Source organism: Lipophrys pholis (genome assembly GCF_963383615.2).
Source record: "Lipophrys pholis genome assembly, chromosome: 3".
Lineage (NCBI taxonomy): Eukaryota > Metazoa > Chordata > Actinopteri > Blenniiformes > Blenniidae > Lipophrys > Lipophrys pholis.
This window is the reverse complement of record NC_137627.1, coordinates 25,126,149-25,154,147: the sequence shown is the minus strand read 5'-3', so window position 1 is coordinate 25,154,147 and position 27,999 is coordinate 25,126,149. Positions and strand designations below refer to the sequence as shown.

At 44.2% G+C, this 27,999-nt stretch overlaps 1 protein-coding gene across 2 annotated transcripts; it reads left to right on the top strand.

Moving 5' to 3' along the window:
* Positions 1-27,999, top strand: LOC308107539 (nesprin-2). 2 transcript variants are annotated; one of them, XM_080459919.1, is made up of 14 exons: positions 1-310; positions 17,384-17,632; positions 18,035-18,185; positions 20,126-20,308; positions 20,460-20,594; positions 20,675-20,869; positions 21,051-21,180; positions 21,268-21,420; positions 22,630-22,733; positions 23,963-24,148; positions 25,034-25,144; positions 25,389-25,444; positions 26,883-27,111; positions 27,285-27,999. In XM_080459919.1, the coding sequence occupies exons 2-13, from the start codon at positions 17,406-17,408 to the stop codon at positions 27,073-27,075; spliced, it is 1,824 nt and encodes a 607-aa protein (XP_080316045.1). In that variant the 5' UTR covers positions 1-310; positions 17,384-17,405; the 3' UTR covers positions 27,076-27,111; positions 27,285-27,999. The 2 variants fall into 2 exon arrangements, with proteins under 2 accessions (XP_080316045.1, XP_080316044.1); XM_080459918.1 differs by having other exon boundaries at positions 26,868-27,111.

Sequence of the window (27,999 nt, the reverse complement as noted above, 5' to 3'; positions counted from 1 at the left end):
AGGTGAGATCGGGTTACCTGCAGCTGCTGACATCGCGGTGCTGGGGCAGGTTACTCAGTGCTGCTGCAGTTTGAAGCTTCAGCAGCTCACCAACAGAAACTTCCCCTGGACACTGGTACGCGGCTTGTTACCTGTCCAAACCTCACCTGGACATCAGCAGGTGGTTTCCTTTTACCTGTCCAAACCTCTCCTACCCCTGGCTCGTGGTTCTCCACCTGTCCAAACTCTACCTGGACACAAGCAGGTGGTTTTCACCTCCATCCGTGATTCGCTCGCGCACGTTTCCAGAGATGAGTTCGTCCAGCAGCAGGTAAGGGTTGCACACATTTCGCCCTTTACACACAGTGCGCAATGCGTTTTGTTTCTGCGTGTGATCACAGTTTCAGGTGCTTGTTTTTTTTACATGTTATTTTTTTCCAGGGGAAGTAGCGCTCAGGTCTGTTTTTGTCTTTTTCAAACACATGTTTTGTTTGCCGGAAACTCGCAGCCTGCTAATTTAAACTTTGCATTCAAGTTTTTAAAAACCGGTTTTTCTGTGCGGGTTGTTTCCATTCAATGCGCGTGTGCGCTTGCACGAGATAGGAGAGTTATTCATCGCTGTCGTGAGTGTATCCAGTGTCTCGTGAGCCCTCGGGATACGACTTCCCGTGTGTGTGTGTGTGTGTGTGTGTGTGTGTGTGTGTGTGTGTGTGTGTGTGTGTGTGTGTGTGTGTGTGTGTGTGTGTGTGTGTGTGTGTGAGATGTCCTTCTGTTGCCATGGTTACAGTGATCAGAGTGCATGCAGCAGGTTAGTGATGGGACTTGCAGATTACCACTAAGGTGAAATGTTGGACGACCTTCTCACTGCTGCTCTGGATGTGGTTTGTTCCACTGACCTGAAGGCAGAGAACAAAATGACAACATGAATGTTGTTCAGGACGACGTCATGAATGTCGACTTTGGTTGTGGCTTCAGTGATAATGAAGAGTGGAATCCTGCAGTCAAGCTCACAACTCTTATCATACAATACATGATTAAATAACTGCTGTGGCCCGACGACCCGTTTACTCTTTGTGAACCCAACTTCGTGAAACGGCTCGCAAGGCTGAACTTCTTAAAAACGCACATACTCTCTCCGTGGGAGCCATCCATCCATCCATCCATCCATCCATCCATCCATCCAGCTTCTTTCCCGCTTATTCTGTTTAGGGTCATGGTGGCAGTATAGAGAGCAGAGAAACCCAGGCATCCCTGTCCCCCACAACTTCCTCCAGCTCTTCTGGGAGGACCCCGAGCCGCTCCCAGGCCAAATCAGAGATATAATCTCTCCAGCAAGTCTTGGGCCGACCTTGGGGCCTCCTGCCAGTTGGATGTGCCTGGTAAACCTCTAAAGCAGGGGGTGTCCAAGCTCGGTCCTGGAGGGCCGGCGTCCTGCAGGGTTCAGCTCTCTCCCAGTTACAACACACCTAATTGCAATGAAGGGCTGGTTATTGGGCTTTTTCCCCAACCTTGGTGATGACATCATCATTAGATTCAGGTATGCAATCAGATCTGTTGGAAAATGACCCGCCCATTCTTAAATGATCATGATTGGTGCGCGGGTTCAGAGCTGAGCTGCAGCGATCAGATGTTGTGACCTTATCGAGAGCGTAACCTGCTCGGGAGCAGGTTAGACATTCAGGGTAAGTTGCCACGGTGATTTATCCCAGTAAGAAGTGAACGAGCGTCAAAGTACAGAAACCCCAGGGTTAATCTCTGAAGTTACCTCGATGAGAGAAAATCCAGCGTCGTAGTACAGGCCCCAGATCTCTGTTTGCTTTGATATTTTTACCTTCGCCAATGAAAGTTGGGTGACGAACACAAATTGGCCGAGAAGGTTATGTTTTTGTCTGCATGTGTTTATTTATTTATTTATTTATTGGTTTGTATGTATGTATGTATGTATTTTACCAACTTTTCACCAAAACGGCTCACAAGAATTTCATGAAATTTGGATTTGGATCAATCAATTCCACTTTGCGACGTTAACGGCTAACCGTTTCCGAATAAATCCCAAAAAACATGCAAACATTTTTTTTCCATACAAAGCGGATGAGTGGCACCTCATGGAGATCAAAGCAGATCACTGTCTGTTGCCATGGAGACGCCCCCTTCTCAATGTTTCACGTGGGGCTGTAGCTACCTGGCCTACCTAGTTAGCAGTGCTGTGCGCTAATGACTCTCATGCTAGCGGTGCTAATTCAGTTCTGCAAGAAAATGTGGCGTTGGCGAAGGTCTGCGCTCTACCGAGTGGCATTCTAATTATTATCATCATCAAGGTCAGACAAGGAATTCCCATCCTGAAAACAAATATGCAGCTGTAAGCGTTTCAAATTGACATTCAGGAAAACTACAGGAAACTACATTGTTTTCAGAGTTTCTGTCGTTTCTGCGCAAACAGTCCCTGAATTAGGTGCAGTTTGGTTTTAGTTTCTGCTTTCTACCTCATAGTCAGACACATTGTGTTCACTATGCGTCTGTAAGTTGCTTTGAAATATTTAAAGAAATGAAAAAAAACCCTGCTTTTTATAATTTCCTGTTTCAGTTCTTCAGTGCGTTTGTGACTGAACTGAGAAGCTTGCGTCAAAAACACGTGAGCAGCTGGTGAATCTTTTCCGCAATATTATTTTAAAGTACTTTTCTGTTCCATTCTGCCTGGTTTGTTTAATCTGAAGGAGACTTTCATTCATGCGCCTTGTTCGTCTGCCGGCTAGTTCTTAAGTAGAGAAATAAAAGAATGGCAGGAGCTTTGTGTGGACCGGACAGTTTGAGTCACATCGCCTGTGGTGCATTCAGGGTCCTCTTGAATAAACCGGAGGACAAAGCGCTGCTACAATATGACTGGAAACTGAAACCCTGTGAGCTGGCTGAGAGGAAACAGACCCCAGAGGTGAAACTGACCCCAGATACTCGCTGCTGTGGACTTCCCAGGCAGAGAAGCCTCCTGGTGGAGTATTTGGAGGCTTCAGGCTCTGTGCAGGAATGTGACACGGTGGGGAAGTGGTTTCTCCACCCAGAGACAGGATTGGAGGATCCTCGGCTACGCCCGAACTGCAGAAACCATTAAAGGAGTCGGCGTTTGTTTGTACTGACTCACCCGAACGGGCGCTCTCCCGCGGTTTGATCTCGTCAGCGGAGACGCTGTGGCACTTTTACATGTTCGCTGCGATCATCCAAGTGATATCGACTGTCAGTCAAACTTTATTCACACCTTTCAGGAAAGTTCGATGAGCATGAGTAGAGAACATGCAAACCTCACAGAGGAAATCCCCCGAGCCAGGAACCTTCTCATTAACCCCGTGCTTCTGCTCAGATAATTATCTTGAACACATTTGTTAGAATTCGACTTGAATCCAGTGTGTGAAAGTCAACCAATTCTCATTGCTAACAAAAAACTAACAATTCCTTCATTATTATTTGAGCCGTCTCATACCTTTAGGTGTAAAGCAGATCAGTCATTTGGATTATTTGGTGCAAAGATTTGGTTTATATTTTTCAAATGGTCATTAAACAGGATGAATCTATGAACATATTTTAACCCTCCTATTATCTCAATCCTTGTTCAACGTGACCCTATTCAATGTTTATCACTGAAAAAATAATTGACTTTCATTTATCTTGACCTTTGATGGGGACAACTGTTAAAGCATAAGGTTATCATGGTAATATTTATTTCAGTGTGCTGAACACAAATAACAATCATCGGTGTCCCTCTGAGGTCAAGCTGGTGGTTCTAGGTTCCACCAGATCTACAATCAGCCATGTTGAAGACATCAAGTCATCATTAGAGCTCCTCATAACAGCACTGAGTGAAAATATTGTAAAAATATAACGTATTGGAGGGGAAACGTGTGTATGTGGACCCTTGGAAAGACTTTGATGTAGTTGAGTTGGAAGCCTCCATCGACCTTCTCATTGTGGCAGTTTACAAATTAAAAACTGAAGCAACAGTAAACTTTGGATCATGGAGACTGGAGGAACAATATTTCCAGGCACCATTTCTCTAATGATATTTTAAGTTTCGTCCCGTGTCGTAGTTTTAATGACAAACAAGGCAAGTCGACCAGAACGAGACAAACGTGCCTCAAAAAAGGTTGTTTTGGTGAAGTGGGAGCAACGTTTACCTCTGCTGTACAATCCTTATGGCTCATTGTGTGAGAAAGTAGAAAAAAATGCATGATATGTTTTCAAGATATACAAACTCTAAAACCAAAAGTTTGACCTGATGGTGGCGCTACAGGAAAGGTCAGATCATCCCCAAAACCAATGTGGTTCATTCTCTTGTGGTCATTAATGTTGTCCGAAAATTTGAGAAGATTTAGATGAAAACTTTTCAAGATAAATTAGTTCTAGTGAAAAGGTTTGACCTGATGGTGGCACTAGAGGGCAGTTCAACTCACTAATTTTCAAGGGTTATTTATGTAGTCAAAAAAATAAAGTGCCTGACACAAAAACTTGGTCAACAATTTTATGTGGGACATTTTCTGGAAGCAAACATGCTTGAGGTCAAATTGACCTCGATGGTAAAAGGTGAATAAAATGTGAGGATGATTAAAGGGTTAATTGGCAGGCTGAACGGTCACGCCATCACACCGTGGCTCAAATCACCACACAACTGGAAGTGACATAAAAAAAAAAAATTTTATCGTAGTAACTAATCAATAAAATAAAATGTCAATCGTGTGTGTGTGTGTGTGTGTGTGTGTGTGTGTGTGTGTGTGTGTGTGTGTGTGTGTGTGTGTGTGTGTGTGTGTGTGTGTGTGTGTGTGTGTGTGTGTGTGTGTGTGTGTGTGTGTGTGTGTGTGTGTGTGTGTGTGTGTGTGTGTGTGTGTGTGTGTGTGTGTGTGTGTGTGTGTGTGTGTGTGTGTGTGTGTGTGTGTTCATGAAACGATACACTGTCATGTGAATGGGACCTGAGTCCACTCTGTTACCATGACGACGACCTCGTCCATCCTGTAGGTACATGACTTGCAGAAATGGGAAGTTAGTGAATTAAAGAGGAATATATCCTGCTTCTGAATGCTTCTATTTATTCAGTGTTTCAGAACATTTCGCTGCATGTCCACTGTGTTACTGTGATTTATATCAAAATGTTAATTTTGATCATTCCTGATAACCCAGTTGTTAAGAAATATTGTGTGTGTTCACTTGTTGTTTATCACAGGGCCAATAATGTCTCGTTTTAGCTGTTTAAAATCAGGTTTTGATGACGTATGTTCTTTAAAAGTGAACATTGTTCGTGATTGAACTGATTGATAAAAAAGATCATTTTGATTTCATAACAGACAATAATGTCCCGCAACAGGCTGAAGTCTTGCACAGACTTCAGTTAGATCTTTTAATAACATGAAATCCTGTGTTGACTAATATAGTTGTTGTATCTCAACCTGTTCTCTTAATAAATGTATAGAATTATGAAAACAGTTCAATATAAGTCACCAAATGGCAGGAGCGTTGGAGTCTGAACAGAGTCACTGCAATGTGACACAAGGCAGCAAAAGTTTAGAGCTTTTTTTCCTTTTACAACTAAATTATGTCTCATTTACAAGGCAAAATTTTTGAAATTCAAATGAGTTCCTCCTGCATGGAAAAAGCCACTCTGGAGTTATGCAAAGCCGGCTGCTCTACCTCAGATTTCTCAATGACAAGGAAGAGTGTTTGTGCGGGGATGTGAGGACGAGCATCTCCAGGTTCAGGTCGTCCTCATTATTCTGTTCGATCAGCTGGAAGTTTGGCAAAGAGCCCACCGTTCTGCGGAGAAGAGCTTCCATTCAGAAGTTTAGGTGAGCGAGTCTGGCCCGGTGTGGCGGCGGCAGGGTCACTGACACCTGATGACGTCCTCGCCCTCGCAGGTGAAGCGACCTGCAGCTGATACACACTGTAACTGTGCCACAGGTCACATGACCGCGGCTCCAGCTCAGCGCGGCGATGTTGGGAAGTGTGTTTGACCTCGTTCTCATCGGGATAAAGATCTCTGAAACTGGAGTCCGTGACGCTTCCTCACACGTGACGGTCCAGTTTTAACCCTCGGCATTCAGAAATTTAATTTATTCATCGCTTTTATTTAAAAGGTGATTTGATTCCACTTTTGAATGGATCATTTGACCGATCATTCAGGGCTGCCTGATGTTTCATTTACATGTGATAATATGATTTGTGATCATTACAAACGCAACTTGACATGATGGCCCTGACACACTGTCCATAAAAAAACAAGGTCATAGTTTCCACTTTGTTTCACATCTTCCTTAAAGGATTTGAAAAAATCAAACCAGGAAAAGCTTTCTGACGAGATGCCAGGACTTTCACCTTCAAACATCAGCTGACAGGATTGAAGGTCTTGTTTTCAAGTGAAAACGCAAAACCTTCGTGGCATTTTGGGCGCCTGTTTGCACAACACTGGTGCTCGGAGTCACTGAAAATGCAACTTTTGGAAAATGACTCGCAAGGTGGAACTTTTCAAAAAGGCTCAGGCTCCTTCGCCATGTGAACAGCCGGAAATTACTCTTTTCAAAAATACTTTCTCTTTGACGGTGGAAATGCTGCTGCTGCGTATACGCACCACGGTCGTAGTAACTAGTAGTTGTGCACATGCTCAGTAGAGCCAATCAGAACAAAGTTTCCTCCGTGGTGTCATGACTCCCAGTCCACATTCTCCTGGGAATTTTATTTTGACAGTCATCGTAATAACAATCCAGCTGGGTGGTCTGTTCACTAGAATATCAGTGTTCTCCCATTGTTAATGCTTAGAGAGGATTGTTCTCTGCTGTGTGTGTGTGTGTGGTTTCATTACAGAAACAAACAGTGCCCACCCGTGGTCCAACATAAACATTGTTTTCAGTGTTTCTGCCGTTTCCATAGAAACAGACCTCGTTTTCAAAACGCTGCTGTGTAAGCGCTAAACTTTTCTGAAGCAAAAACACAAAAACTATTTGTTTTAGCTTGAGCCGCTGTGTAAACCAGGCCTAAAAAGACCAGAGATGTTCAAACCAGGAACAACTTTCTGACCAGATATCAGATCAGCCGACAGGATTTTAAGACACGGTTTGTAAAAGGTCACGTAGCTTCAGAGAGAAACCTCCCACTTTAAGTCCATGTCCAGGAGAAATCTTTCAGATTGTGGCAGATGAACCTGAAGCCCGTAGATCTCCGTGACTGAAGAAGCCTCTGAGAAAAGCTGGTCGTAATGCTTGTTTGCGTTGGCTCTGTGATTAATGAGCATGAACATGTGAGTGCGTGCAGCGACGCTGTGAACACAGATTACTGTCACTCACTCTCAATTGTTCTCCCAAAGTTCCCAGAGCCGAACGCATCCTCCTAGTTTTACTCGTTTCATCGACTCAAACAGATTCAGTTGATGTTCCATAAAGAAACGGTACATAGTTGTTAAACTAAATCATGGACGTTGGATGTGTTTGACCTTTCTGCTCTGAATAGTTTCAGCTTGATTCTGTTTGTGTTTCACTGGCTCTGATGTGTTTTATGACCTTTTTCATGTGATTTAATTGCCACTCAGTCGAGGTGTGTCTGGATGGTTCAGCCTCGTGACGGGAATGTGGCTGAAAGATGAAGACCTGAAAGTTTGAAGAGTGAAGTGGGTGAAGGGAAAAGTGAGGAAGCAGAGCAGTCCAAGTGTCTTCTAATGTGTTTTATTAGTGTTACCTGAGGCTGCCGGGCTTCATTATGACTCGGATTGCCTTCATTATATCCCGGAGGCTCCGCCCCCTCCCAAGGCAGGCGCTCTGCTCGTCAACATCTGCAGGCTAATGTCCCCTCCGATGGCCATAAAGGCTCATAATGGTATTACACCATTAAACAGCCAGTTTGCTTCAGCTTTATAGCTGCTGTTACCTGCAGCCCTCTGCATGCAAACACACCGTGCACGCTTCCCTCGGACACGCTCACTGCTGTTTGCACTGAAAACACTGCGGGGCTGTCAGCAGAGCAGGTGCCACATATGTCTCCAACAGGACACGTAAGCAGGAACTATTGTATATTTGCTCTGATTATCCACAACATTGCGACAGATGAAGGGAATAAAGCAGGTTGGTTCTTCATCAAATCTCCTGATTGGTTAGATATGCAGGGCAGCAAGTGATGCAGAGGAGGAAAGATGTGAACACTTGTGTTTCTGTGAGCCTAACAAGGTCCAAACTAGACTACCGGGTTAGAAGTTCTCCTCACCTGCAGCTCTTCTGGGGTCTGCAGTGGTCAGACAGGAGACTTGGTGACCAGCGGGTGGATGAGTGAAGCGTGGTCCCAGTGGCCCCTGTAGACCTAGTGGTTTCAGTTGACCCTGTGGGCCCAGAGGTCCCAGTGGTTCCAGTGGTCCTAGAGGTCCCAGTGGTTTCAGTTGACCCTGTGGTCCTAGAGGTCCCAGTGGTTCCAGTGGTCCTAGAGGTCCCTGTGGTTTCAGTTGTCCCAGTGGTCTGATAGATCAGTGGAGATACTGGATCGCAAAGTGCTTCTGAAGTACTTTGTGCTATCTTGCACCATTGACACTGGTCTACCTATATTTATCTATATCCATCTGTATATCTTCTATCTTTTATGTGCCTTAATTTCTTTAATTATTAATATTGTAATATAGTGTGCTATTTTCTTTGTGTTCAAAATTTTTATTTTTCTTTAATTTCTATTCTTCTATTCTATAAAAACTGTTTCGGTGCAGAAAATGTACTCTAAGCATTCCACTGCACATTATATTAAGTTTGTGATAAATACTTGACTTGACTGCTGGTCCAATGATGTAGTGAGTCTGCCAGGCCACGGGAGGGCACTGTTGCTTGTTTTTGTAATGAAACCGCATGTGTGCAGAGAACAATGCACTATAAACATGAACAAATTCGAGAGAACCTGACGAATTAGATGTCGTCAAGGGAGAGTCTCAACTGGAAAACAACCAACATGGATGATAAAACTAGAATACGGATTGCGGGTCATGCCACTGTGGGGGCCGCCATGTTTGTTATTGTGCATGAGCAGAAGAATTATTTACCATGGCGGCAGTGCACGTGCAGTAGCAGCACTCTATGGCCTCCGGCGGTCTCCGTGGGTGGGGGGAAGCGGGTGGTTGCAGTGGATTCAAACCCCAGTGTCGCGTTAACGGACCCTCCAAATGTGAACAAAGTTTTGTGGTTACACTCTTTCATTGTCGCGCAAACAGGGTCTCTCTCTCTCTCTCTCTCGCTCCCCCCCCCCCCTCACAGTTTGTCTGATCCTCTCTGTTTAACCTGAACTCAAACTCTTCCTCCTTTCACAGTGTATAATTCGCCGCTCGCCTCCTCCCGACTCCACTTCCAGCTTAGTTAGTTTAACATTTAAATCTCCACACAAAACCTTTACGTATTTAGGTCATCAGATTGAGATCTGCTCCGACACCTTCAGGCATTTCAAAACTTCCTTTAGCCTGAAATCTAGTTTGACATAATCACTGAGGTGGGACTTAGGAAGTCACTTCAGTCTGGCGTTCTGTTTGAATCAGGACGAGGAAAAAATTAGGCTGCTGATTTAAGGATGTGTCACTGAGGATGGAAGAATCCTTCCACGGCACACGTTATTAAAGCTCAACACATTTACGGGTGTTTTAAACTGGTAAGTGGTGAATAAACCACAGTAGTTTGGGGCAGCTGCTTTTCAACGCTTCAAGTGAAAATAGAAAACTTTCCTTGTGTTTTGGGTGTCTTCAGTCCTCAGAGCAACTTTTTGAAAATGCTCTGACTTCCATGTCCTCGGTACACCGGGGATCTTGCAACTTTTTGACAATTCTGTGGCTCCATCTCTGTATTGTCGGCAGAAACGCTGCTATTGGTCTTGCCACCAATTGTAAGTAGTAGTTGTGCTCATGCTCAGTAGCTGGACAATCAGAACAATGTTTCCTCCTCGTGTCATGACTCCCAGGCCATATTCTCCTGGACTTGGTAGTTTTATTTTGACAGTCACCATAATAACGATCCAACATGGTCGTCTTTCCACTACAATGTCCTTGTAGTCCCAATAATAATGTTTATAGCGTGTTGTTCTCTGCTAAATGCGTGTGTGTGGTTTCATTTAAAAAAAAAAAAAAACTGCACCGACTAGTGACCCAACATGCTAACTACATTGTTTTCAGCGTTTCTGCGTGGAAACAAACATCGTTTTCAAAACTTGTACGCAAAACTTTTCTGAGACAAAAACGATTGAATGTTTCCTTTTACATCAAGGTTTGACTTTTTATTTGGAGAGTCACTCGGCTCTATATGTTTCAATGTACGTTCTCTGGGTTACATAAAGAGCTCTACTGAGCTTTTATTAAATGGTTAGAAAAATAGTTTAGCAATCAACTAAGTTCTATACACACATTTTCAGTACAAGGCCTTTTCAATGTTTTCACAAATCATTCAGGTTCCACAACAAGAAGTCAGAATTGTTCAACTTAAAAAATGGTTCATTGGACACTTTGGTGTTCCTCCTCCTGTTGTCCACTAGGAGGCAGCAAACCCACAACTCCTGGTAACCAAACGCACCTGGTGACCTCGCATACAATAATTTTAGCACATTTTTCCGCTCATAGAAAATTGTTCATCGTTTTGGCTTTCCACTACGTTCCTGGACGTTCAACATTGACCAGCTTCTGTGTCAAAGTATCTGTGGTTCCACCTTCGATTTAGTTTGGTATCTAATCAAAAAGTGGAGGAGACAGATAATCAGTCAGATGCTCGGAGGAGTTGAAGTTCATCACTGTTTTGTTGTGACGAGGTGGTACAGAGTTCATACTGTGTAAGGAATACAACAAGAAGAGAGGAACTTTCCTCCTACTCCTCCTTGGGCATGTGAAAACCTGCGGGGAGTCCAACTGACTTCTTTTGTTTGATTCTCGTTTTGTCTTCAGTGAATCGCATGTGGCTGGTAACAGGGTGGTGTTCAGGTGGAGCCCAGGTTAAAGGGATCAGAGCTCACACACCGGCACTAACATAGATTTTGACAACCTCAGATCTCCCCGGCATTCTTAACAGTAATTCCGTCCACTCATCATATGAACACGACTCAACACGAGGCCTCAGGGCTTGTGGTACTTATGCCAGGCCTTTACAATGACATCATCGTTTTCCACAGATGATCATCTTTGCCATCCACACACTCAAAGCTGAGCCGGCGTTTTAAAATATTCCCACTCTGGGACCCGTGTTAAAAGAAAACAAACGTTTTCGGGCTCCTAAAACGCTGCCCTGCGCGGATGATCAGTCGAAAACAGCAGGTTTCTGTGACGGGGTTATCGTGTCGACGACCCACTGTTGCATCAAAAATACCACAGAACAGTAGAATTTAAAATATCTTCACTACTAGTTGCTGAAAACGGAAGAGTTTGATAAAAATCATATTTAATGTTTGCTTAATATTCATATATATATAATTATTCACCTTTTATGACTCCCCCACCGGATGAGACGCTTTTTACAATGTTTAAACACACGAATCAGAAAAAGAGATGAACATGAAACCCAGATTTTTATTTGTGTCTCTGCTCGTGTTGGAACAAAAACATTCTCGTCTCTCCATCGTGCCCATTGGTCGTTTATTTTGACGGATAAACTGTATAAAGTCATGCAGGCAGCGGCGATCAGTCGTCAGACAGAAGCTGAATGAAAAACTGGGCTCTTTGTGTGCAGTTATTTTTATTGTGAGGAGGATGAGAGCAGCTCACATTTCTGTGAAACGGCCTCCACCGTTTCTCTCTCTCTCACACACACACACACACACACACACACACACACACACACACACACACACACACACACACACACACACACACACACACACACACACACACACACACACACACACACACACACACACACACACACACACACACACACACACACACACACACACACACACACACACACTAAAACGCTAGCTCAGATTACTGTTAATAGTTTGATCGTCCTCTTCCCTCCATTAAACCTCATCAACAATCCGTCCGGGAATCGAACACAGTGCTGCAGGCTGTGCTCACAGTCCACATGTGAATCCTGCGCCATGCGTTGGTACGACTGCTTCCTCATCGGTTCCTGCAGTTCCAACTCGCCGAAGGCCAGAATTAAACTTTCCCCACCAGCCGAAGAGCCGTGAGGAGGAAGTGAATCGTTGAGGTCTAAATCACAGGCAGGGGAGCCGTTTGGATTCCACTAATGACATCATACAATTCGCATTAGTTCATTTCTTTAGTTACTGTGTTCAGGATCGGTAAAAGATAAAGATCTGTTCTGGTTTCCAGCAGTAATCGATCAAAACGTGTCCACGTCGCCTTTCAGACGGTCAGAAGTAATTTCTACCTGCCTTCAGGTACAATTCCACGTATTTCAGAGTCATTGAAAGGCTCATTGCTTTTCTTTTTCTGCATTCATAACAAATGAAGTGAAAAGTTTATTAGCTAGTGATGGTCATAATTATTTCCTGTGGTTTGAAAATACATCTGATCTTGTGAATTATTAAAATATTTTGAAATTTTAACGTTTTTCACTTATCACTTATTTCGAAAATTATATAAGACACAGAAATGGTTTAAATCTTTAAATTCAGGTTTGTTAAAGTAGAGAGACAACTAAAACCTGACCCAGATATCAGGACCTCCACAACCTCCAGGGTCCGAGACCGCCACCTTATGGTTTTGCATTGCAGCTACAGATTTGTTGTAGTTACATATTAGTTATTTAGATATTATATATTTCATGGCCTTTTTTGGGTGCTGTTTTGGTAGTAATCCTTGTTTTAGTGTCCCTTCATTTGCCGCTTCTTGTTTAGGTACTCTGGAATACTTCACGTTTTGGCTCTCCTTGTTTTGTTATTCTTTTGGTACTCTTTGTTTTGGCACTCCTGATTTTGTGCTCCTTCATTTGGTGCTTCTTGTTTTTGACTGTCTTTTTATTGGTGCTTCTTGCTTTGGCGATCCTCATTGGAAGTTTTCTGGGCTCTTGACTGAGGAGCTCTGCCCTCGTTGTTTCCTCCTTTTCCTCCACCTTAAGTCCCCATTTAGTTGAAATGTGCTGCTGAGAGTTAATTTAAAGCTTTTTGTGAGTAACTACTGAAATGAAAAAAAAAAATCCTGAAAATGTAAAGTCAGACAGAAAGTGATGAAACTGAAACTAACAGAATGATTGTAGATCCAAATGATGCTGTTAAACAAACTGTGTAACAGTTGATTTGAGTTAATTCGACTTGTCAAGCTGATCCTCTCACTGCTGGAGAAACTCCAGTAAATCCAGATTGGTTTTCATCACAGTGTGTTGATTTATAAGGGTCTTCACAACTTTGTTATATCGGTTACAGGATGTCGTACTCGTGAACTGGTTCTTGCTATGTGATCTCTTGAAGCTGGACGGGGGCTTTCCAAGCGCTTCTCGAGTTTCATCTTTTTACTGAGCAGCTGTTATTTCAGACGCTGGTGATCCAGTTACTGAGGAAACTGTCACAAAAATGATTATCTCAACTATGTATGGACTGTGTGTAGACGTACCCAGGGAGAAGAGAAAGGCCTTCTGGAATCGGATCCAAATCAAGTTGGTGTAAACCACTGCACCACCGTCCCAGTTGTGGATTCTCCTCCTCCTCAGGAACCTCCACACACCAACTGTGTTCCTGATGAAGATCTGTTCTCCAGAAACGGGACTCTGGAAACCCGCTCATGGACAGTGTGGGCAGGCCAACCCGTGGGGGCGCTAGAGAGCTTTACGGGGGTCAGGGGGATGCCTTTTGCATTTACTACAGAAATACACAGTATAGCACATACACAATTACAGCTGCACTCGCATCAAACCTGCTACTTAGTGATCCCCAGGCAATGCTGCCTTCACTGCAGTGTGAATGATCGAGGTCTCGTTGAAGAAACCTGATTCAGCTCTGCAGTCAGGTTCAGTGTGCTGAGATGAATGTTACCATCACATTGTATTCAGGCGGGACAAAAACGGATCAATTGGAGGAGGAGGAGGAGTTTTGTGACATTGTTTGCACCTCCAAAACAACTTTACCCAGAAGTCTTGGCCAAATCATTCAAGCCGTGGTCCCGCAGTACGGGGAGGGTAAGGTACGGCAAAGCACATCCAGGCCACCACAGACAGTATTCTTAAAATGTAGGCGGGGTTGTGAACGACGCGGGTATGCGTCGGGTGTCCGAGTAAAGCCTTGAGCTTCCTTTCTCCTTTCCTTGACAGGGCATAAACTTTGTCATTGTGAACAGCAGCATCCAGCTCCTGCTGAATCTCCTCCTCCTGTTACTGAGAGGAGCGTCTGCACCTCATTGAAAGACCACAATGTTGTGTCGTGCGCCCACGTTTCAATAAACCCAGTTAACAAAACAGCCAGTATAGCAAAGCAGCGTATGTAAACAACAACGGAGGGTTTATGGCTGATTAAATAGTTAAATATTGCGGGCAAGTCAAGCGTGATGATCGTCATTACCAATCAGCAGACGGCTGCATTGTCGCTCCTCCTTATGACGGCCGTTCCTCAGTGCTCGGTACCTCAACGGAGGGGTGACGGAAAATGGAACGGGTGATTACGGTGTTTTCTGTACCGTCCACAAGTTTTGTCAGTGGAGCCGCATGACAACCCATCCCGCCCTGATCCATCCCGACCCGGGACAAACAATGCGGTGGGACCGAGGCTTATGTGGTTATTTCTCAAATTATTGACGTTACCAATGATCAGTTAGAGGAGGAAGATGCTCTAAAAATCTTCCTTGTTGAGGCTGTGTGTGATGTGTAGGCAGACACCGTGTAGCTGCAGAATTCAGCGTCTCTTTTGCATTTCGATCTTCATTAATTTTTCAACATTCTCACACTTTACATAGTTTTTATCCTCATATAATCCCTGCCTGTGTCTTTTATCCAGATTTAGAAACCATCCTCCACTCAACTGGGGTTTCACTGGTAGATTTCAATGTGCTATACTAAATTTAAATCATTTTGTTTTGCCTTCAATTTCCAGAAAAGTTGGGACACAATGCCAGGTGTAGAAACTGAGTATATGTTTATACCTGGAGTCTGAGGTTGTTAAAAGACGTGACCGATCTGGAAACGTTCTGGCGAGTGTGATCGTCATGTCTATATGTCGGAGTGACTCACAGCTGTTTGTCGATAATCTGAGATCTGATCAGATTCTTCTTAACTTTAACACGTGGACTTACCCTCCGGTCAGTCTGCGGTCAGCTTCAGTTCAGACTTCTGCCAGTGGTAGTTAATATCGGAGGAAGTCTGCAAGAAAAGAATGATACACAAGTTGCACATGAATAATCAAGATTATGTTTAAAGTTTGTTTATAGCTTATTGTTCTCTGCTGCATGTGTGTGTGGATTCACTACAAAAATAAACGGCACCAACTAGTGGCCCAACATGCTAACTACATTGTTTTCAAAACGTGGCCTTGTGCTCTGCAACAGACAGTGAGGAGATATAGCATGCGCACACACACACACACACACACACACACACACACACACACACACACACACACACACACACACACACACACACACACACACACACACACACACACACACACACACACACACACACACACACACACACACTCTTCTCTCATGGAGGGATTTTGATCTCCAACACACTGACAAGTCTTTCCTTCCTCATTTGAGTCTCACTTCCTCCTCTCGGAGGAAGATGTGATAAAAGGGTTAGAAAATTGAGACGTTCAGGTACAGAACAAACGGTGGATCAGGGTGATGACACGGCCAATAGTTTTTTGTGGTTTTCCTCCACTTGCTGCACAAAAACTAACCAAAGATTGATACGACAGTGAATTAGGTTCAGTGTCGAGAAAAATGCTTTATGAAGGAACATATTACTGTTAATCCATTAGTAGGAACAAGTTAGTAACTGATTACTAAGGTGAAAACAGATGATGTGTCTAATGAGGAGCTCTGTTACTATCTCTATAAAGTCACCTTTACGCAAGAAGGAGCCTCATTAATCCTGAACTAACTCTAACTCACAAAAGTAACTGTAATCTAGTGCTGATCTTGAGTACCGAGCTTTCTGTTGACAACTGAATGAATTGTGTCATTTAACCAGAAGCCTCTAGAATGAACAGAAAGCTAGTGTGCGGCAGACAGAAGTGAACATCACGGTGTGTTTCCTGCCGGGGCAGCTCAAGTGCAACTGTGATCATTAAACTTGAAGGTTTGAAGCTGGAGGTTCACTGAGCTGTGGAATAAGTGCTGCTCTCAGGCTGCTGAGCTGGACCCTCGACTGGACTTCAGTCCAAACTGTCCCCAAATAATGTGGGACCATTTCCAGTTCCAGGAAACACACACTCAACGAACAAGAGGAAAAAGCAAATCTTTGTCAAAGCATCACCGGCTGTCTTCAGGTCCACCCAGTTGAGATTTTGAAAGTAATCACAGTAGTCTGGACAACAAGTCCTCGGGTTATGCTGAGGAGGCTCCCGTAGCCAGAGGACTTTAGTCTGAGCCCATTTCATCGCTCTCTATAACAATGATGATGAAAAAAGAAATTAAAATTGCAAATCAAAACACAATCAGAAATTTCTTCCAATTGGCCTGAAACAACCTGTTAGATATTTGTGCCCAATAGAGATACGTTTTATGATTCTATACATTTTACTTTAAAGCGACAAGACAAAGATTCACTTTTGTTTTTTCTCTCATGTTCATTCCGTCTTCCCATTTAAAACTCTTTGACGTTCATGACTTTAGATTGAAGTGAAAACACATCAGGGTATTTTTTTTACGTTTTTGTTTTCGAAAAGTTTCACGTTTACGTTGCGCCGTTTTTAAAACGATTTCCGTTTCCACGGAAACGGCAGAAATTCTAAAATCAATGTCATTTTTAAGCTGGCGCCGTTTGTTTTTGTAATGAAACCACACACACATGCAGCAGAGCACAATCTGCTCTAAGTATTAAGGATGGGAGAACACAGACATTCCAGTGGACAGACCACCAAGTTAGAGTATCACAGTGACTGTCAAAATAAAGCTCCCAAGTCCGGGAGAAGTGCACAACTACTAGTTACTATGGCCGTGTTGAGCAGGAGCGGCATTTCAGAAAAGTTGCATTTCCCTTCTTTTTTTTTCCATGGAGAGCACTTTCAAAAAGTTCCATGTTGGGAGCCGTTTTCAAAAAGTTGCGTTTTTATGTGGCAAAATGAACATCTTCGTCTCCATCTGTTGGTTGTCTGGAAACATTGAAACTTCATCCACACTGCTGAGTTTTTCTGCCATTAAAAATCTCCAGAAATACACAATCTACTTTATTTTTAATAACTTTTCTGTCATGTCTGTTTCTCCGTCCCACTGATGCTGCATTGAAAATCTTCAGGATGAACCTTTCAGCTGTTTCCTCTTTCCCATCAGGTGAAGGTTGCGTGATGTCAGGATGGCTGCTGTGGACCCGCCCCCCTCTGAACGTAGAGACGACCTCCACCACGCTGCAGACGACGGTGACGACGACCTCGAAGAAGAAGTGAGGAAGTCCGAGCTGCTCTACAGTCTGTCCCAGGCTCACTTTCTTTTACACTCTTCATCGCTGGAGCCGGATGAAGAGGAAATACAGCCAGTGGACGGCAGCTGGAGCCAAGATGGAGACCTGCGAGGACGAGTGCAGTGAGTGTTCAAACAGAACTCCATTCAGGGCTTTAACAAGGACTTTACCTGTATGCTGATGATAATCTGCTCTATTTGTCTTCTGATCCAACTGTTAACATGCTACGTTTCATCTTGTTTTCATAAGTTACATAAAGTTACATGCGTCATCTGCCAACTTTGAAATGAGCTCTTATTAAGACTTATGACAACTTGAACTCTTCAGACTGTAAATAGTAAATGGATTCACACAAACTTTTACCCACCAATTGAGGTGGCGGCCATGCAAGGCATTCAGTCTGTCCCCTGGGAGCAGTTTGGGGTTCAGTGTCTTGCTCAAGGAGGGCGCCTCAGATGTGTAACCGGCTTTTCGGGAGCTATGCACAGAATCTTTTTTTTTTTTTTTTTCTTCGTACTGTTCAGGTTGGAAAGAAGGTGGGCGCTCTGGCACGAGTTCATGAAGGAACATGCCCGCCTGGACGCCTGGCTGCGGTTGGCTGAACAGACCGTCTCTTCCTCGAAGCCCGCCCACTTTACCTTCACCGCGGCCAAAGAAGAACTGAAGACGTTTGAGGTGAAATGAAGTGAAACATGTACATGAAACGTCTCATTCCAGATCAATACATTAAAAAAAACTGATCACAGTTTTAAAGCGAGGAGCAGCTACCAAGCTAGTCACATCCCAATTAGTTTCATCGTGATAGCGCACTCTTTCACTATTCCTGGATCCAAGAACAGGAAAAAAATCCTGCTGATTCTAAAAATTCAATTCAACAAACACTGGAACTCACTACTGCCGCCCAGTGACGAGAAGCAATATTACTCCAATCTGGAGCTTTGGACTCTTTCGAACCAGAACAGAGGAGCATGTGAATGCTGCGTCTGTTCGAAGAGACTTTCAATAGAAGATAAAAATAGGCTGCAGACCAGGAGAGTTTAAAGCTGTAATCCACACAGACAGCAAACATCACTTAGCAGCCAGGTGTAACGCAGAGGCAGCAGCGTTACTGGCAACACAGTTGGATTGACGCATTGAGTCCAGCTCGGAGTTCTGAGGAGATTCTACAAGTTGGTTTACATTCAGATCCACTTGTTTCCTTCCAACTGTACGTTTAAGCTGAAGGCAGTTCAGTGTGACTTTGTAACTTTTTGATATTTTCTCTATTAACGTGGGAGTAAAGTAACACGTCCAGCTCATAAAATGCTGTAATTGACCCCCTGAAGCTAGAAAAAGTCTTAAGCATGCAGGATATTACAAAATATAAAGTGTTTTTTTTTAAAACATTTCAGTTACCTTCAGAGTGTTTTACCGTTTTGTTTGGTATATCTTCATTTCAAACATTTACAAATAAGAAAAAACTACATAATTTTAGTACTAGTAGTAATGTGAAAAAATATTAATAGTCATAAAAACAACAATAATAAAATGAATAGAAATGTATATTTGCTGTCTACAGAGGAGTGAAGAGAACCTGGATTAGTAATACCCAGCCCTACCCCTAAACTATCTTAATTATCTAAATTAATGAAACATTCCATGTGTAGAACCTCAATGTGAAGATCGTAAATGGTTTGCTTCAGTGTTTAACTTTTCCTACTAGAAATAAATAAATTGAAATAAAGTCAGAACAAACACAGTAGCAGGTAAAAAATTAGTCTGGAAATGTGTTAAAATTAATGAAAAGTTTTGGTATTGTTGTTATATGATTATAGTTGAACAAATGTTCATAGAAATACAGATGTATATCCTTGCTATTGTTTTTTTTTTTTATGTGACGCTGCTCTTTAGTGACTTAAGAATTATTTTGTAACAGGTGCCCTCAAAAGAAAATAAAGTACATTTGTTTTTAGAGTAGAAATAAACAGTTTATAACCTGTACTTTGTGCTACTGTGTTAATTTTTGCGGTTTCGACTGCCTGCTTGCACTCAACGGAAACTATTTAATTGTAAATTTTGAACCTGGATTCACGTTTCCAATAGGTTGCCTTTTACAATTGACCTTTGGCTTAGCCCCGCCCCTGATCGCAAACAGGCCAATAGCATTCAACTACCAGCTGCCCAACTCGAACAAATGTTCTGTAGAGAAGCTTTAGAGCTGGAGACACTTTTGGGGGCTATTTAAGTTGTGTAAGACGCAAAAAAAGTCGAACGATGCAACAGTGAAACGAGGTATCCTGAAAGAATTAACAACTGAGTTTATTTGATCCCGTTTCCAAACAAAACAAAACCTGGACAAATGTGTCCTGTGGAGGAAGCTGTGTGGCCGAAATCACAAACTCAACGCCACAACTATGATGCGGCGTGTTTTCTACGCTGACCGCTGACATCGTAAACACGCAGTTAAAGTAACTTAGGGGGGCGGGCTTAGCCGAAAGTCAATTCAAAGGCCCAGTGTTGCACGGAGAGCGTTGGTCTTTGCGTTGACATGGTCACTGACTTTCAGCGATTGAATTCTCATAAAGAAACTGGACTTTTCCTGAAACCAGTTTGTCTTTTCGCTCTTTCGTGTTCAGAGGCTGCGGCGGGAGGCGGGGCCTCGGCTCGTCCAGCTGGACGGCCTGACACGGAGGAACCGAACGCTGACTCGGCTGTTTGAGGGCGCCATGCGGGCCCGGCTGCTGGCCACAGCACGGGACTGCGGCCGGCGATGGGACGACGTGAACGCCAGACTGGAAGCCATCTTAGGAGGCCTGCAGGTCCTGAAAATGTCTCTGAAAGAGCAAACATCCTCCCGATTTTTTTAAGATCACGTGAACGCAGAGTTTTAATGAGACAACTTGTTCCCGGAACTCGATTGAGCTCAATGTTTTCTGTCTTTACGGCTGAACCGTCTCTTTCTGCTCTCAGTGCTTCGTCTCGGAGTGGGAGGAGTTTGAGGCGCGGCGGGAGGAGCTTGCGCTCTGGTTGGCTGACATGGACGTCAGTCTGTCCGAGGTGGATCACCTGAAGGGAAGCACGTGTGAGAAGCTGCGACAGCTGCAGGTGTGCGTGTGCACATGTGTGAGTGAGCCACACTGCCACACTGCTGGAGGTTTCTTCACTGTGTTTCTGTGTGCGTACAGTCGTTCCAGCAGCATGTGTGCATGAACTCGGCTCGTGTGAACAGCCTGCTGCAGCGCGGTGAGGCCTTGATCCAACGCAGCAACCCGGCCGACGCTCAGCACGTAGAGAGCCACCTGCTGGAGCTGCTGAGGCACTGCAACCACGTCTACAACAACATTGCACGCACGCACACACGGCTGCTCAGCATGAGACTGGTACACACACACACACACACACACACACACACACACACACACACACACACACACACACACACACACACACACACACACACACCTGCGTACCATCTAAAACTCATCAAAACTATATTATTTTTATTTTCGAGTTTGCATTTTCGCATAAGTTCTTGTCCTCGTCTTTCTCCTCTTCCTCCAGGTCTTTGAGGATGACTGGATTCTGTCCCAGGCAACAGACTCTGGTTGTCCCTCTGAGTCTCTACTTGAAGAAGAAGGTGCGCTTCAGAAACCCCACCTGGACCTCCCTGCACTCCCAGCCTCTCCAAAAAGTAAATGGACTCCGTGAACATTTCACTGAACATGTCTGAACACATGGCGGAGATGAAGAAGAGCTTTATCTGCATCGTTCCCTCCAGGTTTTAGACGGTGTGCTTCATTGTCTCCACTCCATCCTCCTCCGTCCTCCCCGACCCAGGAGCAGCAGGGCCTGGAGTGGGACCCCTCTGTCGACATCGGACGCTCCCTCTCCAGAGACGATGAAGACTCTTCGTATTTCAGCGCGAGCACCGGTAGGAGACGATACTAAATCGTAGGAGACCTGAACAGAGGGGCTCGTTTTACTGCAAAATGGTTAAAAGAAAGTGTTTAGTGGCTTTTGTTAGAAATCAATCAGCTCAACGGGTTTGTCCAGCGGAGTGACAGGAATGTGGAAGAAGCTCTGGGAAGCGATTCACACGGATACAGGACGTTCACGGTCCACTGAGTGGCAGATGGGGAGACTTTGTCTTCCTCTGGAGGTTGTTGGCTGATTCCAGTAACTGCCGTCACCTCAACAGCTTTTGGGAAGCAGAACACTAAAGTTGGTTTCAGGCCCCGTTTACACAACGTTTTCAAGCGAAAACACTAAACTTTCCTCGTGTTTTTGTGTACACAACAGCGGCGCTCGGAGCGACTGAAAACACAACCTTTTGAAAACTGCTTCAGAGGTGGAGCTTTTCAAAAAAAAAGCGCTGTCTCCATTGGAACGGTGGGAATGCAACTACAGGTCATGGTCATCACAACTGTAGTAAATCGCAGCTCTGCACATCAGACTTGGTCGTCTGTCCACTAGAATGTCCGTGTTCTCCCATTGTTCTCTGGTGCATGTGTGTGTGGTTTTGCTAAAAAAAAAAACTAAACTAACAGCAACCACGAGAGGCCCAACATGCTAACTACATCGTTTTGAAAACTTTTCTGTGTAGATACGAATTTTGTTGTGTAAACGGGGTTTTAGTAACTGAAGCTGAAACTGCATATTGATGGAAACTTCAGAGGCTTCCGGAGCGCAACGTTTTCAGACTCTGCATCTCCTGTAAACAGAGAAAACACAACGGTCCAGGAAACGCTGCATACGAGTCCTACGGTTGTAGTAAGAAGAACCTTGGTGCTGCTCACTCGTTTAAATTGAACACTTACCACATCATCAGAGATACTGAGCGGAACATCGAAGAAGAGATTAAAACTGCTTGAATGTTTACTAAGTAAACTGTATTACAAAGAACACGTTGCCCACTAGTGGCCTGGCATGCAAACTACAGGTTTGTCAGTTTCTGTCATTTCCTTGTTCACACTTGTCTGTAGACCAGCTGTGAACAGACTGAGAGACTTCAGATGATACTGAACCACAGTGGAAACTCAGCACTTCTCCATGTGCATCTGTAGACTTTCTTTTCCACCGAATGTATTTTTTTTCTCACCGCCATAACATTTAATATGCGAGTTTGTGATGGGCTCTGCAGGTCTGTGTAACGGAGACGGCGGCCTGAAGAGGTGGAGCTTCCTCAGTTCTCTGGACTCTCGATCCAACGACAGCATCGACATCAACAACCAAGAACCAGGCGAGGTGAGGGACAGTTTCACCTATTTTCTTTATAAGTGAAGCTGTCTTTTTAAATCTTTTATTTTGATTTAACAAAAGACACTTTCACCTGCTAAATATAGTATGTGTATCTCGTACTGCTCTCCTCTGTCCATCTTCTTTCATCAGCAGCCCCACTAAAAGCTCCACTTTCTCAAGTCTGCTCTTGTCATAATCACCATGTCCACTAGAGGTCCTCATAAGACCACCTCCTAGTTTAGAAAACCTGCACCTGGAGCCAAAAGGTCAGAGAGCAACTCAGGTTGTCCAAAGCAGTAACGCGATGAAAATATTGTAAAGAAATTGATGTTTAATACACTTTTAATGAGATGAAATGATGTGTAGCAAAGTGATTCACCTCAGATTGAAGCCTGAGGCTCCTCAGGTCGTACGTTGTTTTCTCAGAATCATTGTAACATGAAGCCGATGATCAGTTTGTTAGCCGACTTTGATTTGTCTGCAGCGTCTTTCTTCAATCAGCCGGTTGTCTTCAGAGCTGCGTCGTACTAATCGTACACAATCCCAGTGAAAAATGACCCCTCGCGTTCATCCCGCTGGTTGTATTTTGGACCCTTCTGGGGTTCAGACCAGAGGTGTTGAACACATGGCAGTTCAGGGGCAACATACAACCCAATTTCAAACCGGTAAAATATATATATGTATAAGTAATGAAAATATCTATTTCTGCAACAACAAAACAAATATTTATGACAGAAAATCACTCCAATCTCAACATAGAGACAATTTTAATGAAACCTTGTGATGCAAAATACTATGAAATGTTCAAAAACACTTCTATAGCTGTTGCATTCTGGGGGTTTGGCTTGAGCAATGGTGTTGAGGCTAATGCTAGTTAGCTAGCTTTCATGACAGCAACCCCAATATCTCAGCTCTCGGGTCTCAGTGTGGTGGAAGATGCTCTATAATCTGGATTATTTCTTGTTGAAGATGGGTTCTATGGATTACATATTGTTTACATATTGTTTTAATATTACAAAGGGACCTTTTCTGAAAGATCAGAACACATTGGCCTTAAACATTTTCATTGAGAATAGATTCAGACCTCAGAATACTTTTTAATACTTTTTTAAGTTTTCATGGCCAGAAATCAAGTTGAAATGAAAAGTTACTGCAGTTAGAAAGTCACAGACCTGAATCGTTGATGGTCTCTGAGCTTCAGGATGAACGTTAACGTCTCTGTGTGTCCGGACCAGGTCCTGCCCCCAGGGGCAGGGGGGCAGAACCAGGACTACTGGCCCACCTCAACCCCGGACCGGCCGGCCGGGGAGCCCGGGGCCTTCGTGGGAGGCCGCGTGGAGGCGTGGCTCGGCGTGCAAAGCCCCGCCCACTCCAAGAGGAGCACTTCCTGTTCCAAAGCTGTGCAGACGGAGGACACTGAGGTTTGTTTGGGAGCAGGGAGCGCTCGGAGTTCAGCTCAGGTTGTGTGTCTCCTCTTTGTGTCTGGATGTTGGTGATCTCATGATGTTTGCTCTGGATTCAGAAGATCAGATGGTGATCATCCACCTTCAGTAAAGATCATTCCTGATGAACTCGTCTGGTTTTCTTCTGCCTCCTCTTTTTCTCTCCATTAGACTTTGTTTTCCTCAGCGTCTCTTTTCTCACTCGCTCTCTTTATGGTGGAAAACACCTTAGTTACTCTCCTTCATACCCAGTCCAGAAAGTTCTGAATGATGCGTCAACGTTCTATCATGAAAGCAGGAGGAAACGCCCCTCCTTCCTTCCTTCCTTCCTTCCTTCCTTCCTTCCTTCCTTCCTTCCTTCCTTAATGAACACATCATATATGAACACATTATTTGTTATCTTGCAGTGAAGTTTCTGGCTACAGTGTGAAAGTTTTACTCATAACTTGTCTATTATCAATATTCTGTCAGATTCAGGCTCGTGTTTGTTGCTTTGTGTTTGGAACCAGAGCTCAGGTGGATTAGTCCCTCCTCTTGTTGGTGTGTGTCACTCACCATTACAATGTGCTCATTTTTCAACGTGATACTGTCGCAGTCCACCTTGTTTAGTGTTTTTTTCTGTGCATCTGTAAACTCTGGTCAGCCTTCAAAAAAAGCACTATGTGTCATATTTTTCAATAGAGACGTATAGAAAACAGGCCTGGAATTAAAAAGCGCCATGAGCTCCTTCAAGTGACGTGTTGTAGTTATTTGTACTGAAGTGAGAGAACAACCATTTCAAAACGCTCCATCTCCGTAGCAACAGAGGAAAACGCAACTTTTGTTAATCCAAGGCCTTCCCTCTCCTCCGTGTTTCCGTTGCAGTGTTACATGGAAACGCCTGACCAGCCTTTCTCCGCCCACGCTCAGTCACCGGACCAGGAAGCCACGTCCTCCTCTGATTGGGCGACGCCGCGCCGTCTTCCAGGTGGCCAGGTGAGCTGAAGCCACCTGCTTCACCATCTCCAGAGGTTTTCAATAGTTAAAGTTTCAAACAAGAAAGTAGTATTGATTTATCAGCGGAGGAGAAAACCCATAACGAAGTTGTAGCGTCGGAGGTCATGTCGCAGTCGCCCTGCGGGCAGGAGACTGCGTGTGTGTTGATGTTTGATGGTTTTCCTGAGAAAGTAGACGCGTCGCCTGAAGCCAGGAGGACTAACAGAAGCTCTCTGTTGTGCAGGCCGAAGCGGGGTCGACCCGCTGCGAGGAAGCCGAGCGTCTTCCCCCCGAACAAAGGTGAGAAACACTGGAGATGCGGCGATAAGACGAACACAGCCGCTGCAATTTGCAGGAAATTTCTGCAAAACCGCAGAGATAAGCACAACAGCGACCTTTCTGTGTGAATAGAATAGAATAGAAAGCATGTGGAGCGAATCACTGAAGGTCAGCGGGCGACGGTTCAACAACCAGTTCAGTCTGCAGCTTTCAGAGTTCACCGTCTTCTACATGTAGTTACACTTTGAATTCAATCAGGATTCTTGGAGACCTGAAAAGTGTTGACATCAGAACAACAGCCAGGACATTGTGGGGCTTGTGTTTATTTGTGGCCTTTTAAAGTCATAAAGCAGCAGGTAATTCTACGAACCTATTTCCTGCTCTTCATATCTCAGGAGAAGCAGCGAGAAGTCTTTGTAAAGGGGAATCATAGATTGAAGAATTAGACACCAGAGGTCCCGTTTAAACGATAACGTTTCGAGTGAAAACGGGCAATTTTTGTTGTTTTGTGCTCAGAGCCACTGAAAACACATTTTTGAAAACAGTCAGACTCCATTTCCATGTGGACAGCGGAAATGCAACTGCGCATGCACGCCATCGTCGAAGTTACTAGTAGTTGTGCACATGCTCAGTAGCTGGACAATCAGAACAATGTTTCCTCTGTGATGTCGTGACTCCCAGTCCATATTCTCCTGGACTTAGTACTTTTAGTTTGACAGTCACCGAAATAACAATCCAACTTGGTCGTCTGTCCACTAGAATGTCCGTGTTCTCCCAGTGTCCATGTTTAGAGGGGATTATTCTCTGCTGCATGCAAGTGTGGTTTCATTACACAACCAACAGCGCCAACTAGTGGCCCAACATGCTCATATTTCTTCTGTTTCTGTGTAGAGCATACTGCAGCAATATTTCGGACCCGCAAATAATAACAGTTGTTAGTTTTAATCCGACTGTGCATTGCTTAAAAAGGACGAATCTCCATTTCGTGGTCTTTGGCGACATCTACAGGCGAGGTCTAGGAATAAGTGCTAATTACAGGCGTGACCTTTATGGACGCTGTGACTCACTAAATACACCAAAAAGCAGGCCAAGCTGGCGTTTTAGAACTTCCCCACTCTGGGTCCCGTTTAAAAAACAAAACAATTTCCGGGCTCCTAAAACACCGCATCGTGTCGATGATCGGAAAAAATGAAACAACGTTTTCACGTGTTCAGGCCCTGTCCTGACTTTGTTTTTACATATTCAGAAATGGACTCCACATAGAATTGTTAAATCCCAAATTTACAGATGCTGGACAGATGCTGTGTACATTACAATGTTTCTCAAGGTTTAACTTCTTTTATTAATTCAGATGTATTTACTGCAGATTACTGAATGCAGACCAATAAATGTAAATCGCAGAGCTGCAACCTGCTCATTAAAATCATTATAAATGGGCTTTCAGTGTCAATTTTTTCAGCTCGTCCTGGTGCTCCACTTGGTGTGCCCCCTGGTGCCCCCCCGCCCTCCTGTACCTGCTGCTGTCCGCGGCCCTGGTTCTGCTGGCCTGCGTGTGGTGGTTGTTCTCCGAGCCGCCGTGTCACCGCGGCATCCGCATGCCGCGCAGCTTCACCCTGGCTCTGAGTTACGTGAACGGACCCCCGCCCACCTGAACCCCCCCAGCAGGCCGTCCCTCCGGCCCCTCAGAGGTTAGAGACCCGTCCACTTTACCTTCATCCAGTTAAATCAAACGCAGCGTCTCCACTGATGACGATGAAAGTGAAGTTTCCATGTTGGGACAGTGACTTTAAACCACTGCTGATCACCTTCCTCTCCACTGAAACACATCACACACATTTCTACCCGTTTGTTTTGCTTTTAGGTTTCATGGAGATTCCTGCTTCCGCCTGGTGGACTCGCTGTGATTTCTATGAAAAAGTTCCAGTTCCCATGAAGTAAACCGGGCAGCTGCTGACTCACAGCGTGAACACTTCCAACACACACCTCAACGTTGACGCCCTGAATCGGCCTGAACGTGGCCACGCTGACTCCTCAGAAGCTAAACGATGCAGCCTTCAGCTCGGGCATTAATAAATGTTTTGTTTCTCTGACAATTTTGCACAGAATTTAAATCACCAACAGCCTTTGAAATCATGACGGCGCCACGATTCTATATGAAGGTCTTTTCTTAACATTTATATGTTTACCACCAGTGGAAAACGTCCAAAATGAGCGTTCAGCTGCTCCTCACAGTACCTCCAACGTTACACCTCCACAGTCGGTTTAGTCCTGCAGAGAGTCGACATTACGTCTTTATTCAGTCAAGTCAAAGGTTTAATGTTGGATTTGTTCCTGCAGACGAATCGGAAAAGTCATAAATCTTCACCGAAGAGAAAAAAACCCTTTGATCTCCAACAAGGAAACTTTGAGTCTGATATTAAAATAATACTTTGATGTAGAAGCACGTTGCTTTTACTTTAAAACAAAATGAGTTACATTTTTCTGGATGAGGTTGTTTTTTTGTTTTTATTTTTAGTATAAAGTGAGGAAAAGCCTAACAAATTGAATAAAAGTTATTGGAATTAGAAAGATGCTTC